General features: G+C 38.6%; 1 protein-coding gene and 1 pseudogene across 1 annotated transcript; one reads left to right on the forward strand and one right to left on the reverse strand.

The window, feature by feature from the left end:
- Positions 1-2,733: 2,733 nt before the first annotated feature.
- On the forward strand, positions 2,734-4,648 carry LOC132169812 (uncharacterized). The gene is made up of 5 exons (XM_059580773.1): positions 2,734-2,913; positions 3,364-3,556; positions 3,653-3,965; positions 4,248-4,548; positions 4,643-4,648. The coding sequence occupies exons 1-5, from the start codon at positions 2,734-2,736 to the stop codon at positions 4,646-4,648; spliced, it is 993 nt and encodes a 330-aa protein (XP_059436756.1).
- Positions 4,649-15,564: 10,916 nt separating this feature from the next.
- On the reverse strand, positions 15,565-19,670 carry LOC132169813 (receptor-like protein kinase FERONIA; annotated as a pseudogene).
- Positions 19,671-20,834: the final 1,164 nt, after the last annotated feature.

Here is a 20,834-nt window from a genome sequence, read left to right on the forward strand (position 1 = left end):
TGCTTTGAGGCAAGATGTCCAGTTACTTAGTGAAAAGCTTATCAATGATTTTTTTTTATCACACATATATATATATATATATATATATATATATATATATATATATATATATGCCAAAGTATCCCTCTAATAATTCATCCAGTTTCACTCACGACATAGAAACACATACATCAAACTTCATGTCATAGCCCCACAAATTATGTGCTAATGTGCTTGTGTAAGATCATATTAAACATGTGAATTCTCAACTGTCCTAAGCAAGTAACCAAACTGAAAAACTCAATTATCAGATCATGTGTTCAAAATTTTAAGCTCACTAATAAGCACCAAATGTTGCACATTCAAGCCCCTTAATTTACATATGTTAATTCCTTAGCGTTGTTATTTGTTTGATTTTGTTTTGTTTTTGTGTTTCAGGTCTTATTTGACAAACCATTGGAAATTGGGCTTAAAAGATCAAAAAGTTGAAGATTCTGGAACTAGGATCGAGCGCAGCACTCCTGGGATCGAGCGCAGCACTCCTGGGATCGAGCGCACTCGAGCGTACAGTGCACGGCAAGAATCCCTTTCCAGCATGGACTTGGATTTCAGTCTCCCAATTGGACTGGGAGACTGACTTCCAACTTTTTGAGGATTTCTAGGGTTTTAGGGTTTCCCAATTCCCTATAAATAGGGCTCTAAACATTGTAAACAGACACACCGCTTTTAGAGCAAAATTCAGTAAAATAGTCTTGGAGCTTAGAAGATTATGAGCAGCTAAACCCAATTATGGGGTATTGATGTAGCCCTTTCCAAGCACAATGGTTTGATTGTATTTAATTTCTAGTCTTTCAATTTATGCATGTTGATTGTATAACTCTGAGGATTACTACAATTGATTTCTGTTCTTCATATTAAATGCAGTTGTTCTTTAATTTCCAATTCAATACTAGTAAAATTCTTATCTTGTCTGAGAAATTATTTTACTATTATTGAACTCAAATCATTCTTATTTTCTGTGATTGTAAGAATGATGGTTATACAATGGTTCTTAATTGAGATATGATCAATAGGATTAGATAGGCCATGCCTAGGGAAGACGGATCGTACTACACCTTAGCTTAGTGTAATTTAGGTAGACGGTCCGTGCCAACCGAAGATGGGTTATGCTATTCCATTGATTGTATGAGATTATATTTATATGTTTTCTTGTTGAAATTATAACATGCATAGAATGAATTGCTAGAATTAAATATGGTTAACCATTGATGTGCGGATTGTGGTGAAATCAATACCCTACTCTCTCTCTCTCATACATTTACTTCCTTTATTTTCCGTTTATTTTATGCACTTCAAATTCACACAAACAAATCACTCTCTTTTAATTAAGTTAATTTTGATCTTTCGAATTTGATAATTTAACCCCTGCAGTCCTTGAGGTTCGACACCCTGTCTATAGCCCTATCCTACGGGATTCGTTCTATTGCGAGTGGTTATTTTTATTATTGATATTTTTGGTCACAGAAATACCACATCAATTTTTGGTACCGTTGCCGGGGACTGCTTAACGGTTTATTGTTAAATTTTAGAGATTAATTTTAGCTTAATAGTTTATTTCCCTGTTTTAAGTTGCTAATTTTTAATTTTGTTTTGTGTTGATTTTATTTTTTTTTAGAAACTGCAAACAGGTCCATAAGCTGCCTTCTCTGTAACTGCGATCGAGTGCAGACCGTGTGCGATCGAGCGCACCCACCTGCGGCATTACGCTCGAGCGCACCCTGCCGTGCGATCGAGCGCACTTGCGGCATCCTGCATTCAGAACCCTAAAGTGCTCTAAGGCCGTTTGTGAGCTTGTTTGTTTCTGCTTTAGCTTAATTTTTTTTTTCTTCCTGTTTTCTTTTTAATTTCTGTTTAGTTTATGCTAGGTCGTCGTTCTTTATCTTTTCCATTAATTTCTTGCGACCTTGAAATTGAACGCACTCTTAGACAAATTAGATCCAAAGGGACTCCTAATTTGCTAGAAGAGCGTTCCACGGTGACCATGGGAGACCGTAATCACGTAGCTTTGTAGGATCACTACCTGCCAACCACTTACACTACTCCCACAAGTCTCCGGTTGCCAGAAATCACGGCAACCCATTATGAAATTAAGCCCAGCACCATCCGGAGTTTACCTTCTTTCTTAGGGCTTAGCACTGAAAATCCTTACGACTTCCTCAGTGATTTTGAAGCAATTTGTGATACTACTAAAATGAATGGATTCACTGAGGATGCCCTAAGGATGCGTCTTTTTCCTTTCTCCCTCAAGGAAAAAGCCAAACATTGGTTTCAATCCTTAACATCTAACTCTATTACTTCTTGAGCTCAATTACAGCAAGAATTTCTTAAGAAGTATTTTCCCATAGGAATGACCAATGATACTCGGAGAGCCATCACTACTTTCTCCCAGTATGAGGGAGAAGATTTCCATGAAACTTGGGATAGGCTGCAGAGCTTGCTTAGATCATGCCCACACCACGCTGTCCCAAAATGGCAGCTAGTGCAGTGTTTTTATGATGGCCTGATCGAGTCTAATAGAAAAATGGTAGATGCATCATGTGGGGGGACATTCATGTTAAAAAGCGAAGATGAAGCATGGTCTATGTTTGAAAACTTGAGTAACAATTCTCTTCAGCAGGTTTCTACCAGACGGAGGGCACCACCACCTAAAGCACTCAAGACTGAAAGTTTTATGAAGCAGGCCAGTCCCCAAACATGGCGAACCAAGTAGTTGAGGCCATCACAAAGAAGCTAGATCAAGTTCTGTTGACTGCCGGTTTAGCTCCTAATGCTGCTCACACACACACTGAGCCATGTTCTTTCTGTTCCAGTCCTATGCATCATATAAATAACTGCCCTATTACTGGAAATTACACTGATATTGCAAATGAGCAGGTTAATGCAGCTTTCTCTAGACGGGGTAATGATCCATACTCCAATACTTACAACCCCGGATGGAGAAATCATCCAAATTGCTCATGGAAGAATTCAAGTTCAGGCAACTCAGCCCCAGGGCCACATAATCAATCTCAATCCAACAGGCAGCCCTACCAATCTCATTCTACTTACCGGCCTCCACAGCAGCACTATCAAGCTCCCCTAGAGTCAAATTTTGAGGATCGGATTATAAAAGCAGTGAATGAGCTGACCAGAGAGATTAAGTAGTCAATCAAATCTCAAGAAGAAAGAGTCAACTCACATTCCCAATCCATCGCCAAGCTAGAAGCTCAAGTCAGACAACATGCCAACACCGTCAACAAAAGGGACGAAGGCAAGCTTCCAAGTCAGCCGGTGGTAAACCCTAAGGGGCACTTCATGGTAGATGAGGGCACTTCCTACCATCAGCAAGTTCAAGCCATCACCACCTTGAGAAGCGGCAGAATAGTTGACAATCATGTGGAGGAGAAAAAGGATGAGCACACGGAGGTTGCACAGAACCTGCAGAATGATAATAGCAAGCAAGCAAGCAATGAGGTTTCGTCATCAGCGGCATCCACTCCAGAGATCCCATATGAGCCACGGGCCCCCTTCCCGGAACGTCTCAGGGCACCTTCACACTTTGGGAAACAAGGAGAGAAAATTCAAGGAATGATGGAGATGTTCAAACAAGTCAAAATCAATCTTCCCCTCCTAGATGCCATTTCACAAGTCCCCGCCTATGCCAAATTCCTTAAAGACTTGTGTACTCAAAAGAGGAAGACCAGAAATACCATCCCCAAGAAAGTCCTTCTGACTGAGCAAGTAAGTTCCCTGATTAAGCACAACACTCCTCCAAAGTTCAAGGACCCCGGGGCTCCTACAATTTCCTGCATCATCGAAAAAAGCGAGATTGATCGAGCACTCTTAGATCTGGGAGTTGGTGTGAATTTACTTCCCTATTCAGTATATCAGCAGCTTGGCCTAGGTGAGCTGAAACCCACCACCGTGATTTTGCAACTAGCTGATCGGTCAATTAAGAAGCCTAGAGGGATTGTAGAAGATGTGATCATCCAGGTGGACAAATTTTTCTTCCCAGTTGACTTCATAGTGCTTGATACCGAGCCTGTGCCCAATCCTGAGAAGCTGGTTCCTATCATCCTTGGGCGTCCATTCTTAGCCACAGCAAATGCATGTATCAACTGTCGAACTGGAGTCATGGAGATCTCCTTTGGCAATATGAAGGTTCGGTTGAATATCTTTACTGCATTTCAACATGCTCCTGATCAGAATGAGTGTTTCTTTTTGGACAGCATTGAAGGATATGTAGAAGATTCACTACCCAGTCTCCTGACGAAGGTTCCAGTGGAAGCATGCCTGAACTACTTTGACTTTGAAGAATTCAACACCGACCAGTACATTCAAGAGGTCTATGATTTGCTCGAAACAGCTGCAAGTGCAGATTTCCATCCTTGGAAAGTAGTAAAGGAGCCCCTACCTGCGACTGCCAGCACTCCTCCTGTTCCATCTCTGCTGTCTCCACCAAAGCTTGAGTTGAAGCCCCTGCCAGCAAAGCTCAAGTATGCATTCCTGGGGTCTAACAACACCTTGCCGGTTATCATTGCTTCCGACTTGCAAAAAGACCAAGAGGACAGTCTGCTCGCAGTGTTAAAGGAGTATAAAGAGGCTATTGGTTGGACCGTGGCAGATTTAAAAGGCATTGACCCCTCTATCTGTATGCACCGGATCCATTTGGAAGAAGATGCTCGACCCTCCCGTGAGGCACAGCGCCGGTTGAATCCCAACATGAAGGAGGTAGTAATGAAAGAGGTAGTCAAGTTACTGGATGCAGGCATCATCTACCCCATCTCAGATAGCAAATGGGTGAGCCCCACTCAAGTGGTTCCAAAGAAATCAGGCATCACCGTCGTTGAGAACTCTGCAGGAGAATTGGTTTCACAGCGCACCACTACGGGATGGCGTGTCTGCATTGACTACCGGAAGCTAAATTCCCATACCCGGAAAGATCACTTCCCGCTCCCATTCATTGATCAAATTTTAGAGCGCCTTGCTGGCCAAAGTTACTATTGCTTCCTTGACGGCTACTCCGGGTATAACCAGGTTGCAGTTGATCCCCAAGACCAGGAGAAGACGACATTCACATGTCCATTCGGCACCTTTGCTTACCGATGCATGCCCTTTGGCTTATGCAATGCACCTGCCACATTCCAGAGATGTATGATGTTTATCTTCTCCGACATGGTGGAAAATTTTTTGGAGGTATTTATGGATGACTTTTCTGTTTTTGGATCTTCTTTTGATCAATGTCTTCATAATTTGTCACTTGTGCTTCAACGTTGCAAAGAAACTAACCTGATTTTGAGCTGGGAGAAGAGCCACTTCATGGTACAGGAAGGGATAGTTTTGGGCCATATAGTGTCCAAGAGAGGTATTGAGGTGGACCGGGCTAAAGTTGAGCTCATTGAGAATTTACCACCCCCCACTTCAGTGAAGCAGATCCGTTCTTTCCTAGGGCACGCCGGTTTCTACCGTCGTTTCATCAAAGACTTCAGCAAAATCTCAAGGCCCTTATGTAACTTGCTTGCTAAGGACGCCCCTTTTCACTTTGATGAAGCATGTCATAAGGCATTCCAGCAGCTCCGGTCTCTCTTATCTTCGGCTCCCATCATGCAGCCGCCTGATTGGTCATTGCCCTTTGAGATTATGTGTGATGCATCTGACTATGCTGTGGGTGCAGTTTTGGGACAACGGGTAGGCAAGCTTCCTCATGTCATTTATTATGCTAGCAAGACTTTGATAGATGCTCAAGTTAACTATACAACCACTGAGAAAGAATTGCTAGCTGTGGTATTTGCTCTGGATAAATTCCGCTCATATCTGCTGGGCTCAAAGGTTATAATTTTTTCTGATCATGCTGCTCTGCGACATCTACTGGCCAAGAAGGAAACAAAGTCTCGGTTGATCCGCTGGATATTACTTTTGCAAGAATTTGACATCGAGATTCGAGACAAAAAGGGCACTGAAAATGTTGTTGCTGACCATTTGTCACGGATTTTATTTGAGACACCTCAGCCAACTCCTGTTCATGACTCTTTCCCCGATGAGCAACTCTTGGAAATTACTCCGAGCAATCCGCCGTGGTATGCCGATATTGTCAATTATCTAGCAACAGATCGGATTCCTTCTCATTGGTCCAAGCAAGATAAGGACCGCTTCTTCAAGCAAGTTCGATTCTATTATTGGGAAGATCCAGAGTTGTTCAAGTATTGTGCGGACCAGATCATCCGACGTTGTGTCCCTGAGAGTGAATTTTCCAGTATTCTTACCTTTTGTCATTCCCTGGCTTGTGGAGGACACTTCAGTGCCAAGAGGACAGCAGCCAAGGTTCTACAATGCGGATTCACATGGCCCACCTTGTTCAAAGATGCCTATGACTTCTGCCGAGCTTGTGAGAGATGTCAACGCCTAGGAGCAATGTCTCGGAGGGACATGATGCCATTAAACCCCATCCTTATCGTCGAGATTTTTGATGTCTGGGGTATCGACTTCATGGGACCCTTCCCACCGTCTTGCGGGTATGAGTACATTTTGGTAGGAGTGGATTATGTTTCTAAGTGGGTAGAAGCCATTGCCACAAAGACCAATGATCACAAGGTTGTAGTGAAATTCCTCCAAGCCAACATTTTCAGCAGATTTGGCACTCCTCGGGCAATCATTAGTGATGGAGGTAGACACTTTTGCAACCGGTTTTTCAAAGCCTTGCTTCTCAAGTATTCTGTCACACATAAGGTAGCCACTCCCTACCATCCTCAAACAAGTGGCCAAGTGGAAGTGTCTAATCGGGAGATTAAGCATATTCTGGAGAAGACGGTTAGGCCAGACCGAAAGGATTGGTCCTTGCGTCTCAATGATGCATTATGGGCCTACCGCACAGCTTACAAAACTCCCATTGGAATGTCTCCCTATCGGCTGGTATATGGCAAAGCGTGCCACCTCCCTGTGGAATTAGAACACAAGGCTCTATGGGCAATTAAGCAGTTTAATTTCGACATGCAAGCAGCTGGTTCTCACCGGAAACTTCAGTTGACAGAGTTAGAGGAGCTGCGGCGAGATGCATATGATAATGCTTGCATTTATAAGGAGCGGACTAAGGCTTTTCATGACAAACATATCTTGCCCAAAACATTTGTTCGGGACCAGAAAGTATGGCTTTTCAATTCCAGACTCCGGCTTTTCCCTGGCAAGCTTCGCTCCCGATGGGACGGCCCCTTCATAGTCACCGCAGTGTCGCCCCATGGTGCTGTCGAGTTGCGGGACCCAAAGAATGGCACTCTGTTCAAGGTCAATGGTCAAAGATTGAAGCCCTGCATCCAGCATTTCGAGCCAGGTACAGACGTGGAATCCGTCGATTTGACGGATCCCGTCTATTTTTTGGATTAGGGCACTGACACCCTGGGCTCGAGCGCACTCACCATGCGCTCGATCCCAGAACACGAGCCTGCGCTCGAGCCCACCATGCGTGGGATCGAGCGCAGATGCTCTGCACTCAACACACACATGCATGAATGCACTCGAGCGCACCTTCAGGAGCGCTCGAGCGTACCCTCGCTTTTCCACCCCACTCTCTGTGCAAGAGCGATCGAGCGCACTCATTTAGAGTTTGCACGTGACCCTTTTAGGTCATGATCCCCTCTTTCTCCCCCATTTTTCCCCACTCCCCAGCGCCGCACCTCTTCTTTCCCCCACACCACCGAATCCAACCAAGCACCCACCTCACCAAACCACACCTTCCCCCTTTTTCGTTCAAATTTTTGTAGCAATCAGCAGTCCGTGGGTCCACAGACTGCTCTGTGTTGGTTTGTCTTTGTTTTGCAAGGGGTTGGGCAGCCCAATAAGGTGGTTATCCATCTCCTCCCTTTTGGAGTGCCCACCAAGTGCTCGACGAATTGCCTTAACCAAGCAACATCATGCTTCGGGCCACTGCTTCCACATCCCGCTCTTCCCCTGCTCGGCAGAAGCCCAGCAAGAACTGCTGCGCACCATTGTAGCATGGCTGCCACCTGCACCCGGGGCATCTTCTTCTGCGCCTTAGTGACAGGTTCAGTGTTTCTTTTTCCCTTTGCACTGTTTTATTGTTATTTTCCACACACTGAGGACATTGTGCACATTAAGTTGGGGGGTGTGGGCATATACATGAGAGTTTTGAGCATGCAATTGATTTTCCGGTTGTGGTTTGAAATTCATTGATAGGCTTAATATGACGAACAGATAATCACTTGATTAAGGAATTAAAACTGGGTTACTTTCATTGGCAGTATGAAATATTACTTGTTTCAATTTGATTTGCACAAGCACACTAGCACATAGTCTGTGGATCATGAAATCTGGAATCAAGATTGTTTGTTTTTAATATTCGAAATGTAGTTGGGCAACTTATTGGGAAAACGACCTTGGCATAAATTCCAATTAAAAAAAAAAAAAAAATGACGATCATTTTGAACTTTCCACCAAGTAACCGGACCTCTTGCCTCATTAAGCAGTGAGCGTTCGCGTCAAAAAGTGAAAAGTTTAGATTGGTTGATATATATATAAAAAAAAAAAAAAAAAAAAAAAGAGCTTAGCTTTGTAGCCTTTTTGATCCGAGTTAGTAAGTCCTTAGGGGTGTCTTTACACCTAATGCCCTAAAACCATCTGGTTTGGGAGTCATTGGCTTAACGCTCGATACATGGGTCAATTAGAAAGCTTAAGGGAGCTAAGTGAAAGAAAAAAAAAATTTGTTGCCTCGGTTGTTTATCCAGTAAGAAGTCCAATAAATTTTGAGTATTAATCCATGCATGATTGAGATTAGTTTTGAAATCCCTTGACTATTTGTTGAGTTCACATACACGAGTTGAATCTTGTAATATCTCATAATTGCCATGATTGAAGCTAAGTTGTGATTGCCTGAAATTGTGAAGATAGTGTTTGTTTTATTAAGCCTGTTTATGACTGAGAACCATGATGGTTATGATATTGCATGTTTCAGAACTACAGGGGTATAAAATGTTTGTGGGTATCATTCCTGGAAAACCCTCACGAGACTTCACTCGTCCTCTAGGGAATTCCTAGGGGTTTAAAAGGCTTGTTGCATACGCTAAATGCAATCGTATATCCCACGAAAAATGGATTTATCTTTTTATGTTTCACTTTATTTTCTGCTTTGTATTGCTAAGGGACTAGCAATATGTAAGTTTGGGGGTGTGATAAGCGCCGAATGTTGCACATTCAAGCCCCTTAATTTGCATATGTTAATTCCTTAGCGTTGTTATTTGTTTGATTTTGTTTTGTTTTTATTGTTTTCAGGTTATAAATAAAGATGCAATTAATTCCATTGATTTTGGGCTTAAAAGCACACATTGGGAAGACCTAGAAGATATGGTTAAACTTAACCAATCATGGTTAAGTTTAATCAAATAAAGGAAGGGATTAATTCGGAATTTCTCAAATTGGAGTCAAAATCGGATTGGATTCAAATTTGGATTCTGCATATGTCTCGGTATTTTGGCCATAACTTTCAGCTCAAATATCCGATTAAGGTGATTCAAGCGGCAGTAGAAAGCTAACTCAAATTACTACAAATCATTGTGAAATAGCATTTTCCCAATTCGGAGCGCCGCAATGCCAAAATAGCCCCGCAAGACAGGAACGCAATTCTGGGCGAATCCTATTCCGATTTGGACTTAGGTTTTCTTTGTCCTAATTGGACTTGGACTTAAATCTCCGAAATTTATAGGATTACTAGGGCTTCTAGGACTCTCCTAAGCCCTATAAATAGGCCTCTAAGCATTGAAAAAAGACACACGGCTTTTAGAGCAAAAATTCAGTAAAATAGTTTGTGGAGCTTAGAAGATCATGAGCAGCTAAACCCAATTGTGGGGTATTGATGTAGCCCTCTCCAAGCACAATGGTTTGATTGTATTTAATTTCTAGTCTTTCAATTTATGCATGTTGATTGTATAACTTTGATGATTGCTACAATTGATTTCTGTTCTTCATATTAAATGCAGTTGTTCTTTAAATTCCAATTTAATATTAGTAAAATTTTTATCTTGTCTTAGAAATTATTTTACTATTATTGAACTCAAATCATTCTTATTTTCTGTGATTATAAGAATGATGGTTATACAATGGTTCTTAATTGACATGCAATCAATAGGATTAGATAGGCCATGCCTAGGGAAGACGGATCGTACTACACCCTAGCTTAGTGTGATTTAGGTAGACGGTCCGTGCCAACCGAAGATGGGTTATGTTATTCCATTGATTGTATGAGATTATTTTTATATGTTTTCTTGTTGAAATTATAACATGCATAGAATGAATTGCTAGAATTAAATATGGTTAACCATTGATGTGCGGATTGTGGTGAAGTCAATACCCTACTCTCTCTCTCTCATACATTTACTTCCTTTATTTTCCGTTTATTTTATGCACTTCAAATTCACACAAACAAATCACTCTCTTTTAATTAAGTTAATTTTGATCTTTCGAATTTGATAATTTAACCCCTGCAGTCCTTGAGGTTCGACACCCTCTCTATAGCCCTATCCTACGGGATTCGTTCTATTGCGAGTGGTTATTTTTATTATTGATATTTTTGGTCACAAAATACCACATCACCTACCATACTGGAAGACAAGTATACAAGGAAAGGATAATCAAGCAGTAAAGACAATTTGGTTGTTGAAGGAAAATAGTCAATCAGTTATATAAGGAAATTTATCATTCATTGCCATTCCCTTGTAAAGTCACACACACGTTGTGTATATATAGCCATGTATATTGCAGAAATATATCATTGAAAATACAATTATTTCAGAAGAGACTTAGCCAAAATTGGTTGAACATCATTGTGCACTAATTGATTTCTCACATACCAAATGTGGTCAAGAGTGATGGCTTCAAGAAGCTGAAACTGTCGAATCTCCTGAGTTGGAATAGCCAATTTCTAGTGAGGATAAAGGATAGCAGAGATCCACTCAGATATAGGAAGATTGTTGAAAGATTCAGAAATGAGATGCCAAGAGGAGCTATTCCACAAAAATCTAGCAAAATAACTAGAAGAAAAACATTGGAAATAGTTTCTTGAGCATCTTTACAAAAAGGACAAACCCTGGCATCTTGAACCTCAAAAGGAATAAAACGAGCAATATTAACTCTAACAGGCAATAAGTTCCAAGATATTTTCCAAAGAAGATGCTTCAATTTGTGTTGAAGCTTGAGGCTCCATTGGCAATTCCAGATTTTAGGAGAAAAAGGAGAAGTCCTGCTATGGGGAATTAATAGAAACAATTTCATGAGCTGACTTAACTGAAAACTGCCGAGATACAGCAGGGAGTCCAAATCCATCTATCATTATCCACCAGCTGTGGAATATGGATTTTTTTTTAATCTAAGTAACATAATCTATATCAAAAAGATCATGCAACAATGAGACATACCAACTTCCGTTGATAGGATCAATCAGCTCATCTACGTGGTAACCAAGAAACCCCCAACCAGATTCGGATTGGGGTTAGGTTTGAAAGAAGAACAAGTAGGAACCCAAGGAAAGGTCCAAATGTTCACATGTTGACCATTAGAGATGGCTAAGCATGCTCCTTTCCCAACCACGGCTCTCGCTTTCAACAAGCATTTCCACATCCATGAGGAAGTGGGATTGAAAGTGGTGTTAAGAAATTCAGAGCATTCCTTAAGGTATTTACCCGTAAGTGCTGTCACCTAAAGTAGAGGTTGCTTAGAAGTTAATTTCCAACCCAATCCAGCAAGCAAAGATTGGTTCATAAATCCCAAAGACTTAGAATTTGTTTGTGATTGCATTACAGAGCTTTGATGATATGTTTAATAAAAAATTACAAAAGTACTTATTTGACTTTTTTACTCTAAAATATTGTTAAAACGTACTTTTGGTAAAATCTTAAAAATGAAGCTTTTGCATAAAAACACTTTTTAACTTTTTAGCTTTATTTCTTAAGCATAATCTCAAACATGCTCTCAGACTTAAAGCATGCTTGGAATTATGTTTGAGAAATAGAGCTTTTAAGTCAAAAAAAAAATGTTTTTTTTTTTTTGGCAAAAGCTTCATTTTTAAGCTTTTGCCAAAAGTGCATTTTGACAATTTTTAGCATTTTTGGATTCTTAAAAGCACTTTCAATTTTTTTACCAAACGTGTATTTTTTTCTTCAAACATACTTTTTGAGTGTTAAATGCACTTTTATGTCCCTCAAACGCACACCCAAACAAGCTATTAGACTTAGAGCTTGCTTGAGATTGGGTTTGAGAAATAGAGCTTTTAAGTAAAAAAAAACGATTTTTGGCAAAAGCTTAAAAAAATGCATCTTTGCCATTTTTAGAGTTAAAAAAAAATACTTTTGAAATTTTTTACCAAACATACCAACTTTTGTTTTTGTACAACTTTTTAAGTATTAAAAGTACTTTATAAGCTTTCTAATACAATCCTAAACATGCCCTTAAAAAATTTGTTGCCCTCGCAAGTCTTCTGAAAACTTTTTCAAGTCGTCCATGGACCTTTCGCCATTTCTAGAGGGTCCGTAACACTAATTTTGAGGTCCACCGCCCCAAATTTCTCTCTTTTACAAGTCAAACTTATTCCAAATATTGACCTAGGTCCGTAACACTAATTTTGAGGGTCCAATACCCCAAATTTCTCTCTTTAGAAGTCAAACTTATTCCAAGTATTGACCCCTTCGTTTTCATACAACATAACGCTTAATGCGTATAAAGTATGAAAACAATTTATACAAAGACATTATACAAATTAGATTTTTTTGCGCCTTCCAATAAAAAAAAAAAACAATTATTTATCCTTCCCCATTTTCCCAATTGTGATGTTCTTTTCAACAGTCCCCACTCCTCCGACAAGAGAATTTAAATGTTACGTAAATACATAACAAGATAGATTTTTAGTTACGAGGAAACTTAGACTTCTAAATTTTTTTTTTCTTTTTAAAAAAAAAGAACTTAAAATTCTTTTCAAACGCAAGTTTTATGATTAATTCTACTTACTTCTTTATTAATTGATGACCTTTTAAATAGGAATATTACAACGACTTAGACTTAAAGTATAACTCCTACACTCACTTAAAAATAAACTACTACAAAAATAATTGATTCTAAAATAAATAACTAGATAACTACGTACTCCTAAAGATATAGAGATACATACAACCGCTATAGCCTAAAAGATAACAACTAAAAAGATAAATATTAAAAGATAACTCCGTAAGATAATCCATTTCCTAGCTTTGCCCAACAATTACTTCAACAACGCAACAACACAATGTCCACTATCATAACATTTATTTCCCCTAGAAGAGGACATCTCCTCAATGTCCTAGACTTAATTATGGGATTTATCTTTAGGCCTGGCCCATTAAATAGCCAATGAAATTCAAATCCGGTTGTCAAAGTGATAGCATACATTGACAAAATGATGAGCATGACATGGAGGTGAAGGTGAGTTGAATTTGGTTAAAGCCATTGGAAGCTTCCTACGCCAAACAAGAGAATGGAATGAAATATAGTGGCAAATTTTCTTTAAGGTTCAATGGTGTGAGATTCATTACAAATCTAGACGGCAATTACCTGATGGTAGCATCATAGTGGCCAACGGTTTGGATGATTTTCAATTCCTATAGAAGTGATGAGAACAAGAAGCTGTCTGTCCGAAGAAAGAGAAGAGTGTGAAGCAGAGGATTTATGTCGTCTGATTTTGCCGGAAAGCAAAATTTCCTCTCATCAAATAACACATATATACTTGGATCAAAAAAGGTCAAAATTTCATCTCATCAAACATATATAGCTTAAAGCAACTATCAAAACAACCTCAAAAGCAACCAATCCCAAAAAGAACACAGATTTAGATCGGGAAACAACCACAGATCGAACGATTTTTCATTTATTTTTTGTCTCAACCTCAGGGCCCCTCTCTCTCTCTAACTTCTTCATTAGAAGAGTCATAAGTCTCATTTAATTCTATAATAATAATTTTAGCAACAAGATCCTCTCCAAAATTGACCTGATATTGGATTCTCTCTAGTCTATTTATTGGATCCTCTCTAGTTTAAAATTGACCAGAGAATATCCAGGTAATGGTCAGGATCTCTTTAGTATTAACAACATTCACATTTACCTTAATAAATTTATTCCCTATTTTAGTTTAAGAAGTGTTAAGGAGCCAAACAAATGAACCCAGAAAAATTTCCAAATTGACGTGCAGTGGTTTTTAAATTTAAAAAATGCAATTCTCTCTCCTTGTCTGCCGCTCACGGTCTACCACGTCAGTTTGAAAATTTTTCTAAGTTCATTTGTTTGGCTCCCTAGCACTCCCCTTTTAGTTTTCATTTTTTCGATGGACTTACATTTGACTTTCTATTTTAATTATCTACTTTAACTTTTATATATTTTTTTAAAAATATAAATCTTGAAAGCAGAAAGAATGTTAGAGATTTATTAATGTTTTTTATTATTATTATTATTATTTTTTTAATATTTGGTGCACTAGCTTAACAAATGTTTTAGAATTTTGTTGAGTCCAAAGTAGTTCATTTTGGTCTCATATATATATTTAAGCTTCTTTGGCTAAGCCAAAATAATATTTGCCGGATGAGAATATTGCTCTAACATGTTTCAATTGACCTGCAATTTATCCATCATTTTATGTGTTTCAATTCCTAATTTTCTTACCCGTGAATTTGTTAAGGGAAAATGATCAGCAATATTTGGTAATGTTTTTTTTTATCTCCCTTCTGCTTTTTTAATTTCTTTCTTACGCTCATTATTTGCCTAAAGAACTTTTTAGCTTAAGGATGTCTAACATATGGCTCTTGGCTGCAGGTAACAAAATTTCAACACAAACTGCTATTGGAACAACCATTGCAATTGCTGGTGTAGCAATCTACTCTTACATCAAGGCCAAGCTGGAAGAAGATCGAGAAACGAGTGAGTTTTTCAGCTTAAACTTAGAAGAAGGAAAAAAAAAAGTCTGGTTGAGTGTCAAGCATTCAACCCCAAACCTTATACCTGATGATGAAAAGTCTGAAACCCAACCAATGTGGGATTACCTAACGAGCACCATTTATGCTTCAAATAATAACTGCCACCAAATTTTGGATTCTTGCATATTGAATTAAAATCTAGTTTTACATTCTTAGAAAAAAACAATCTAGTTTTATACCAAAGTAGTTGGCATTTATTTCAACTTTTTGCTCTGCAACTTATGTGGTTATATGGTGCTGAACATTTGTGGCTTATTAGTTTATGAACAAGTAAATAAGGGGAATCTCCAGAAATCATATAATCTTGCAAGTATGTTCAGCATTACATTTAACAAATTTATTCCCTATTTTAGTTTCCATTTTCTTTCGAGGGACTTACATTTGATTCTTTCCCAATCCTCTATTAGTTAGGCAAGTGCAAAATACATCTTGATATTCAAATATGGCACTAAAATTCCACGTTTTCATACAATAGTTGCTTTCAAACCCTAGTCTTCATTGTTCGCAATGTGACTCCAATAAGAAATCCTAAAAATTGACCTCCCATATTCTCTCACCGACCTTGAAGATTTATAATCTCAGAGAAATCTTGTTCACCGATCGTAGTACTACTACACATGTTATTGGGCACAACAACTTCCTCCTCGAGCCTGGCATCTTTGTCTGCACTCTCCTGTAGCTGCAATGCGAGCTCAAGGTCCCGCATCACATCATTCATCGATGGCCGGTTGCATCCATTGTCATGCAAACAATTAACCGCGATCTCAGCAATTGTCTTCAAACACTCGGCTATTATTTCACCCTTCAATGGTGGATCAACGATCTGATCAACCTCTCCATTGCGATACAATTCTAAAGCCCACTTTGCTAGGCACACCGCTTGCACGAATTATGGGTGGCTTCGCAGACAATATTTCGCACAAAACTACACCAAACTAGTATACATCAGATTTCTGAGACAACTGTTGACGCCGGTAATACTCCGGGTCTAAATACCCAAATGTACCCTTAACAACTGTGCTAACGTGGGCTTTAGACTTCCCAATTTTGGACAATCCGAAATTAGACACCTTTGCTACCCATTTCTCATCCAATAAGATATTTGTCGTCTTCACGTCACGATGAATGATTGTGTGGTTCCCACCCGTGTGAAGGTAGTTCAACCCACGTGCTGCACCGATACAGATCTCTAATTGTTGCTTCCAACAAAGAGGTGGATTATCAGTTGTTTTGTGGAGATGATCACGGAGGGTTCCACAAGCCATAAAATCATAGACAAGGATCATATCCCTGCCATCGTTATAGTAGCCAATCAGAGAAACGAGATGGCGGTGGCAGAGCTAAGAGAGCATCTCGATTTCGGTCTCAAACTCATGGGCCCCTTGTTGAGAACCGGGTGTCAGCCGCTTGATCGCAACTGGGTTTGCCTCACCCTCGATGTTCCCTTTGGACACGTTACCAAAACCCCCAACACCAATTATGAGAGCTTCGTCAAAGTTGTTGGTGGGTGCTTTAATCTTAGCCAATGAAAAGTGACGACATTGATCTGACGGTAGAGATGACCTGCGGGTCTTTGTTGACTTGTTTGTAAAGCTGGCGTCTTTGACTCTCTTGCGCCGCTGGAAAATCACGAATCCAAGTATGGATAGTGTTGAAATAGTTCTGATACCATGTTGAAATAATGATGATGCAAAAATTATAAGCGGAAGCAATATAGAAAATAAACACAAAGAACTTTACAGGTAGTTCAGTGTTAGATACCTACGTCCACCACTTGGAATACCCTTAAGGGATACATTGTACTCATTAACTTGATTTGTCTACAATATTATTTTAACAATAGTACAACAAAGCAAAAAACTCTACCGCCACCGACGTAACCTATTATTGTAGTGTTATTCTTGGACTTCGTCAGTGCTGATGACGGAACTATTATTGTAGCGTTATTCTTAGACTTTGTCGGTGGTATTGAAGGAACTGGGGAGTTAGGATTGGGTACTACGCCATTGAGGGCGTCTGCTTTAAAGATTTCGACACCGTTCAAGATTGCAACAGTGTAAGCAGTCTTCCAGTCTTGTGGGTTTGCTCCTAGCGCGAGATAGAGGTTCGTTTGTTTGCCGCCTTCTTTGCCAAATATTGAAACGGCGTAGTCTTGGTATACGGGAACACCATTTCCACCACTCCATTTTATCACATCGGCGTTTTCCTCTGCGGCCTTATTTGTTATGAAAATTCGAAACACTCTGTCACCTTCATGACTAATCTCTAGTTGAAACTCACAAAAGTGTAACCTTACCAAATAAATAAACCCAGAATCTACGGGGAATTCCCAGGTGAGATTGTAGCTCTTGTTGATTTGTTTTGTTCCTCCCCACACTCCAGGCAGTTAGATAGACACCTCTTGTTGCAGCGTACGCAGGTATCTTAGTAAAATTGAGTTCCTTAGTTGAGTTAAAAGGCAAAGGAAGTTGTTTCAGCTCTCTGGAAGAAATCCAAAACAATATCATTCATGAAAAGTATTCAATGCCCAAAAAGATAATAAAAGAATAACATATAAATTGAAAATTCTAAAAACGACTCCAAACAACACCTATTCAAACGTCTAGATGTCTCACAAAGATTATGCAGAATAAGATCTAAACTAGCAGTCAAAATTCAACCAAATACAGATATGAAATAAACAATCAAGAACACAGATATTTGGTTACGAAGAGGAAACCATTTAGAGAACTCTCTAAATGTAAAACCTCTCCGGGGCAACCAAACTCAGGAAATCAATCCACTATAAGAAGAATAAGGAATACAAGAAGAATTACAAAACATTTGCAATTAACTCTTCCTTGCACACGACAAGCGACCCACTTGACTTTTACCGCAGTAGCCCTTTCCAGGACATCTGGCACAATTCTTCTATAAGATTTCATTTCACCGGAACTCTGATTGGCTTCACGTATTTAATCTTTTCTCAAATAAGCTAGAACAATATCTCTAAGCTCTCTGATTTTGCTTTCCAAAATACGTACATATAATCAGCAAAATAGTTTGTTTAAATAAAGAATAAAATAACAATTCAGCAGCCATGTCCGGATAGGGATAATTAGGTGTCCGGACATGGCTAGGGTTACATAAGCGTAATCACATGGGGTCCGGACACCCAAGTCATGTGTCTGGACATGCCATGCAAAACGAGCTTGCTGGAAATTGGGTCTGGACCCTGCGTCTGACAGTCCGGACCTGACTCACAATTGTAGCCTTCTGGAACTTGGGTCCGGACCCAGCTTCTGGCGATCCGGACCTATCTCTCAAAAGACAGCTTGCTGAAAATGGGGTCCGGACCTAGCTTCTAGCAGTTCGGACATGTACATCAAAATAAGCTTACTGGTTTTCGTGTTCGGACCTAGCTTCTGGCGGTCCGGACAGAGCCTTCTAGAATCAACTTTCTGGACATGCTGGGATGCTTCATTTTCAACAACTTAAATGTAAACCGAATGTGCCAAAACATAACCTAACATAAATAATAACAAAAAAACTTAACAAAAAAACAAAAAAAAAAAACTCCTCCTTCGGGCAAAAAAGTCTATCATGGTCCTGGGAACGAAGCAAATTGGCCTGTAAAGTGGACGACATTATTGAGTTTTGCTGTGTACGATCTTTTTGCTACTCTATTGTTGCTATCCCAGCCTCATGCAAGTGGACGACATTGTTAGAAGATAAATTTGAAGCAATAAATACAACATGTGCATGGCCATTTTCTTTGACTTTATACTTTCACCATTCACACATAAAGTCCACCATCAGGATTCAATGTCCACAATAGTTCTACATTTCACTCTATGAGATGTGTTACCTTCATATGCCTCTATATATATATATATATATATATATATATATATATATTGTTCTCTCTTGTAACGGTTCAGATCATTAGATTGTAGAAAAAATATAATCTTATATTTTATCTTTGTGTTCTCTCCTTTTTCCCTCTCTTTCTTTTCTCCTTTACAAAACTTTCATCCCTCTTTCTATATTTTACAGACATTATTATTCATGAGCAGAAGAAGCGAAACCCTTTTTAAGCCTCTTGAGATTTGCAGGACTATGTCTAAGGCTAATTTTTATTAGCAAAATCTCAACAGTGTTGCGATTTTTATGACAGAAGTTGAAAACCTTTTTTATGCGCCGATTGTACTCGAGCCTATGGACTCAAACCTGCAGTTGAAGCTGCTCATCCCTGTTGCCGTGTGTCATGCACTTGGCCACGTGACAAGCAACCTAGCAATGTCGTCTCTTATGCAGCTGTCGCTGTTCTGGTTTGAAATCCAAAGATATTCATTAATATACAGTGCTTAATTTACAGTTGCAGTAAATCCTATCCTATCCTATCCTGATAGATATATACCATCTAAAAGTTTACAATTCAAAAGTTGAAATAGATGATAACATCATCACATATTTTGAATTATGAGACATTATCTCTAACAGATTTTACCTTTGTGCCACCAAAAAGTAATGTCATATATTATTACTTTTTTTTTTAATGTTAATAACTTTTAAAATCATATTTAAAAGTCATTTAAACTTTGAAAAAATAAAATAATATTATACATTACTCGCCCGGAAATCTAATGATGTAAAAATACTTGCGGAGATGTACATCATCGATCTAATGACGTCATTATTCTTAGTGGATTTCCATTAATCTTAATTAATGTGGCACAATTGGGGGTGAATGTAAAGAATGAGTAATGCTAGAGATTATTTTTTTGCAGACATAAATTAGTTACAAATTAGTTTGCAACAATTAGTTACAAAGTAGTCTAATAAATTGATATCCGTTTTTAAAGTATTATTACGGACAAAATACACATTTACTCATAGATTTACGCTATTTATTATTATTATTATGGGTAAAGTCCACATAACCTCCTCAAACTACCATTCAATTGACAATATCCACTCAAACTTTCAATTGTGACAATGTTTCCCTCAAACTACCAAAAACTGTTAATGTTCCCCCTAAGACTAACAAAAAGATCAAAATGCCCTTATATATTTCTTAATAAGACAAAAATACCCTTATAAATTAAAAAAAAAAAATTAAAAAAAAAAACAAAAATTTTAATTTCAAAAGAACAGTTTTTTTTTAAAACGAAATTTTTATTTTAAAAAATTTATAAAACAAAATAAAAAACGAAATTTTTATAACAAAAAAAAAATCGAAAATTTTTAATTTTTTTCTTATAAAAAGGATTTTTTTTTTAATTTTTAATTTTCTACCCTTTGGATTTTTTTTTTAATTAGTTTTAGGTTTTTTCTAAAAGTTTTATTATTTTTTGTTTTTATTTTATTAAGGGTAGTTTCGTCATTGGGTGGAACATTGACAATTTTTGGTAGTTTGAAGGGGGACATTGTCACAATTGAAAGTTTGAGGGGAACATTGTTAATTAGGTGGTAGTTTGAGGGGGTTATGTGAACTTTTTCCTATTATTATTGATGAATTATATAAAGCATATATATATATAGTACTATAAAACATATAATTCAAAAGGTTTTATGTTTTCTTTCGGGCCTTACTTGAAAATGGGGATCATTTAATGGGCTTTGAGAAGCCCATTCCACAAGCTAGCAAAGCAGCTCATTATAGTCGGGTAAGCCGCAGAAACGAATACAGGGGCCCACAACAAGACAAACCACAAACACCAACTCGATCGGATCGTCTCACCCCAACGATCCCAACCAACCCAAACCACAAAACAAATTTTTAGAAAAACCGAAACGCTATGACCCCCGTAATAAACAAACACTCAACAAGAAAATTAAAAA

The sequence above is a fragment of the Corylus avellana genome, chromosome ca2, assembly GCF_901000735.1.
Source record: "Corylus avellana chromosome ca2, CavTom2PMs-1.0".
In the NCBI taxonomy this organism is placed as follows: Eukaryota; Viridiplantae; Streptophyta; class Magnoliopsida; order Fagales; family Betulaceae; genus Corylus; species Corylus avellana.

Bases quoted from the DNA above. Each gene is read 5' to 3' on its own strand.
- LOC132169812 (XM_059580773.1), top strand. From the start codon at position 2,734: ATGGCGAACCAAGTAGTTGAGGCCATCACAAAGAAGCTAGATCAAGTT. The intron at 2,914-3,363 runs GTTAATGCAGCT...TCCTACCATCAG, and splicing joins CTGATATTGCAAATGAGCAG to CAAGTTCAAGCCATCACCAC. The intron at 3,966-4,247 runs GTCAATTAAGAA...CTTTTTGGACAG, and splicing joins ATTTTGCAACTAGCTGATCG to CATTGAAGGATATGTAGAAG.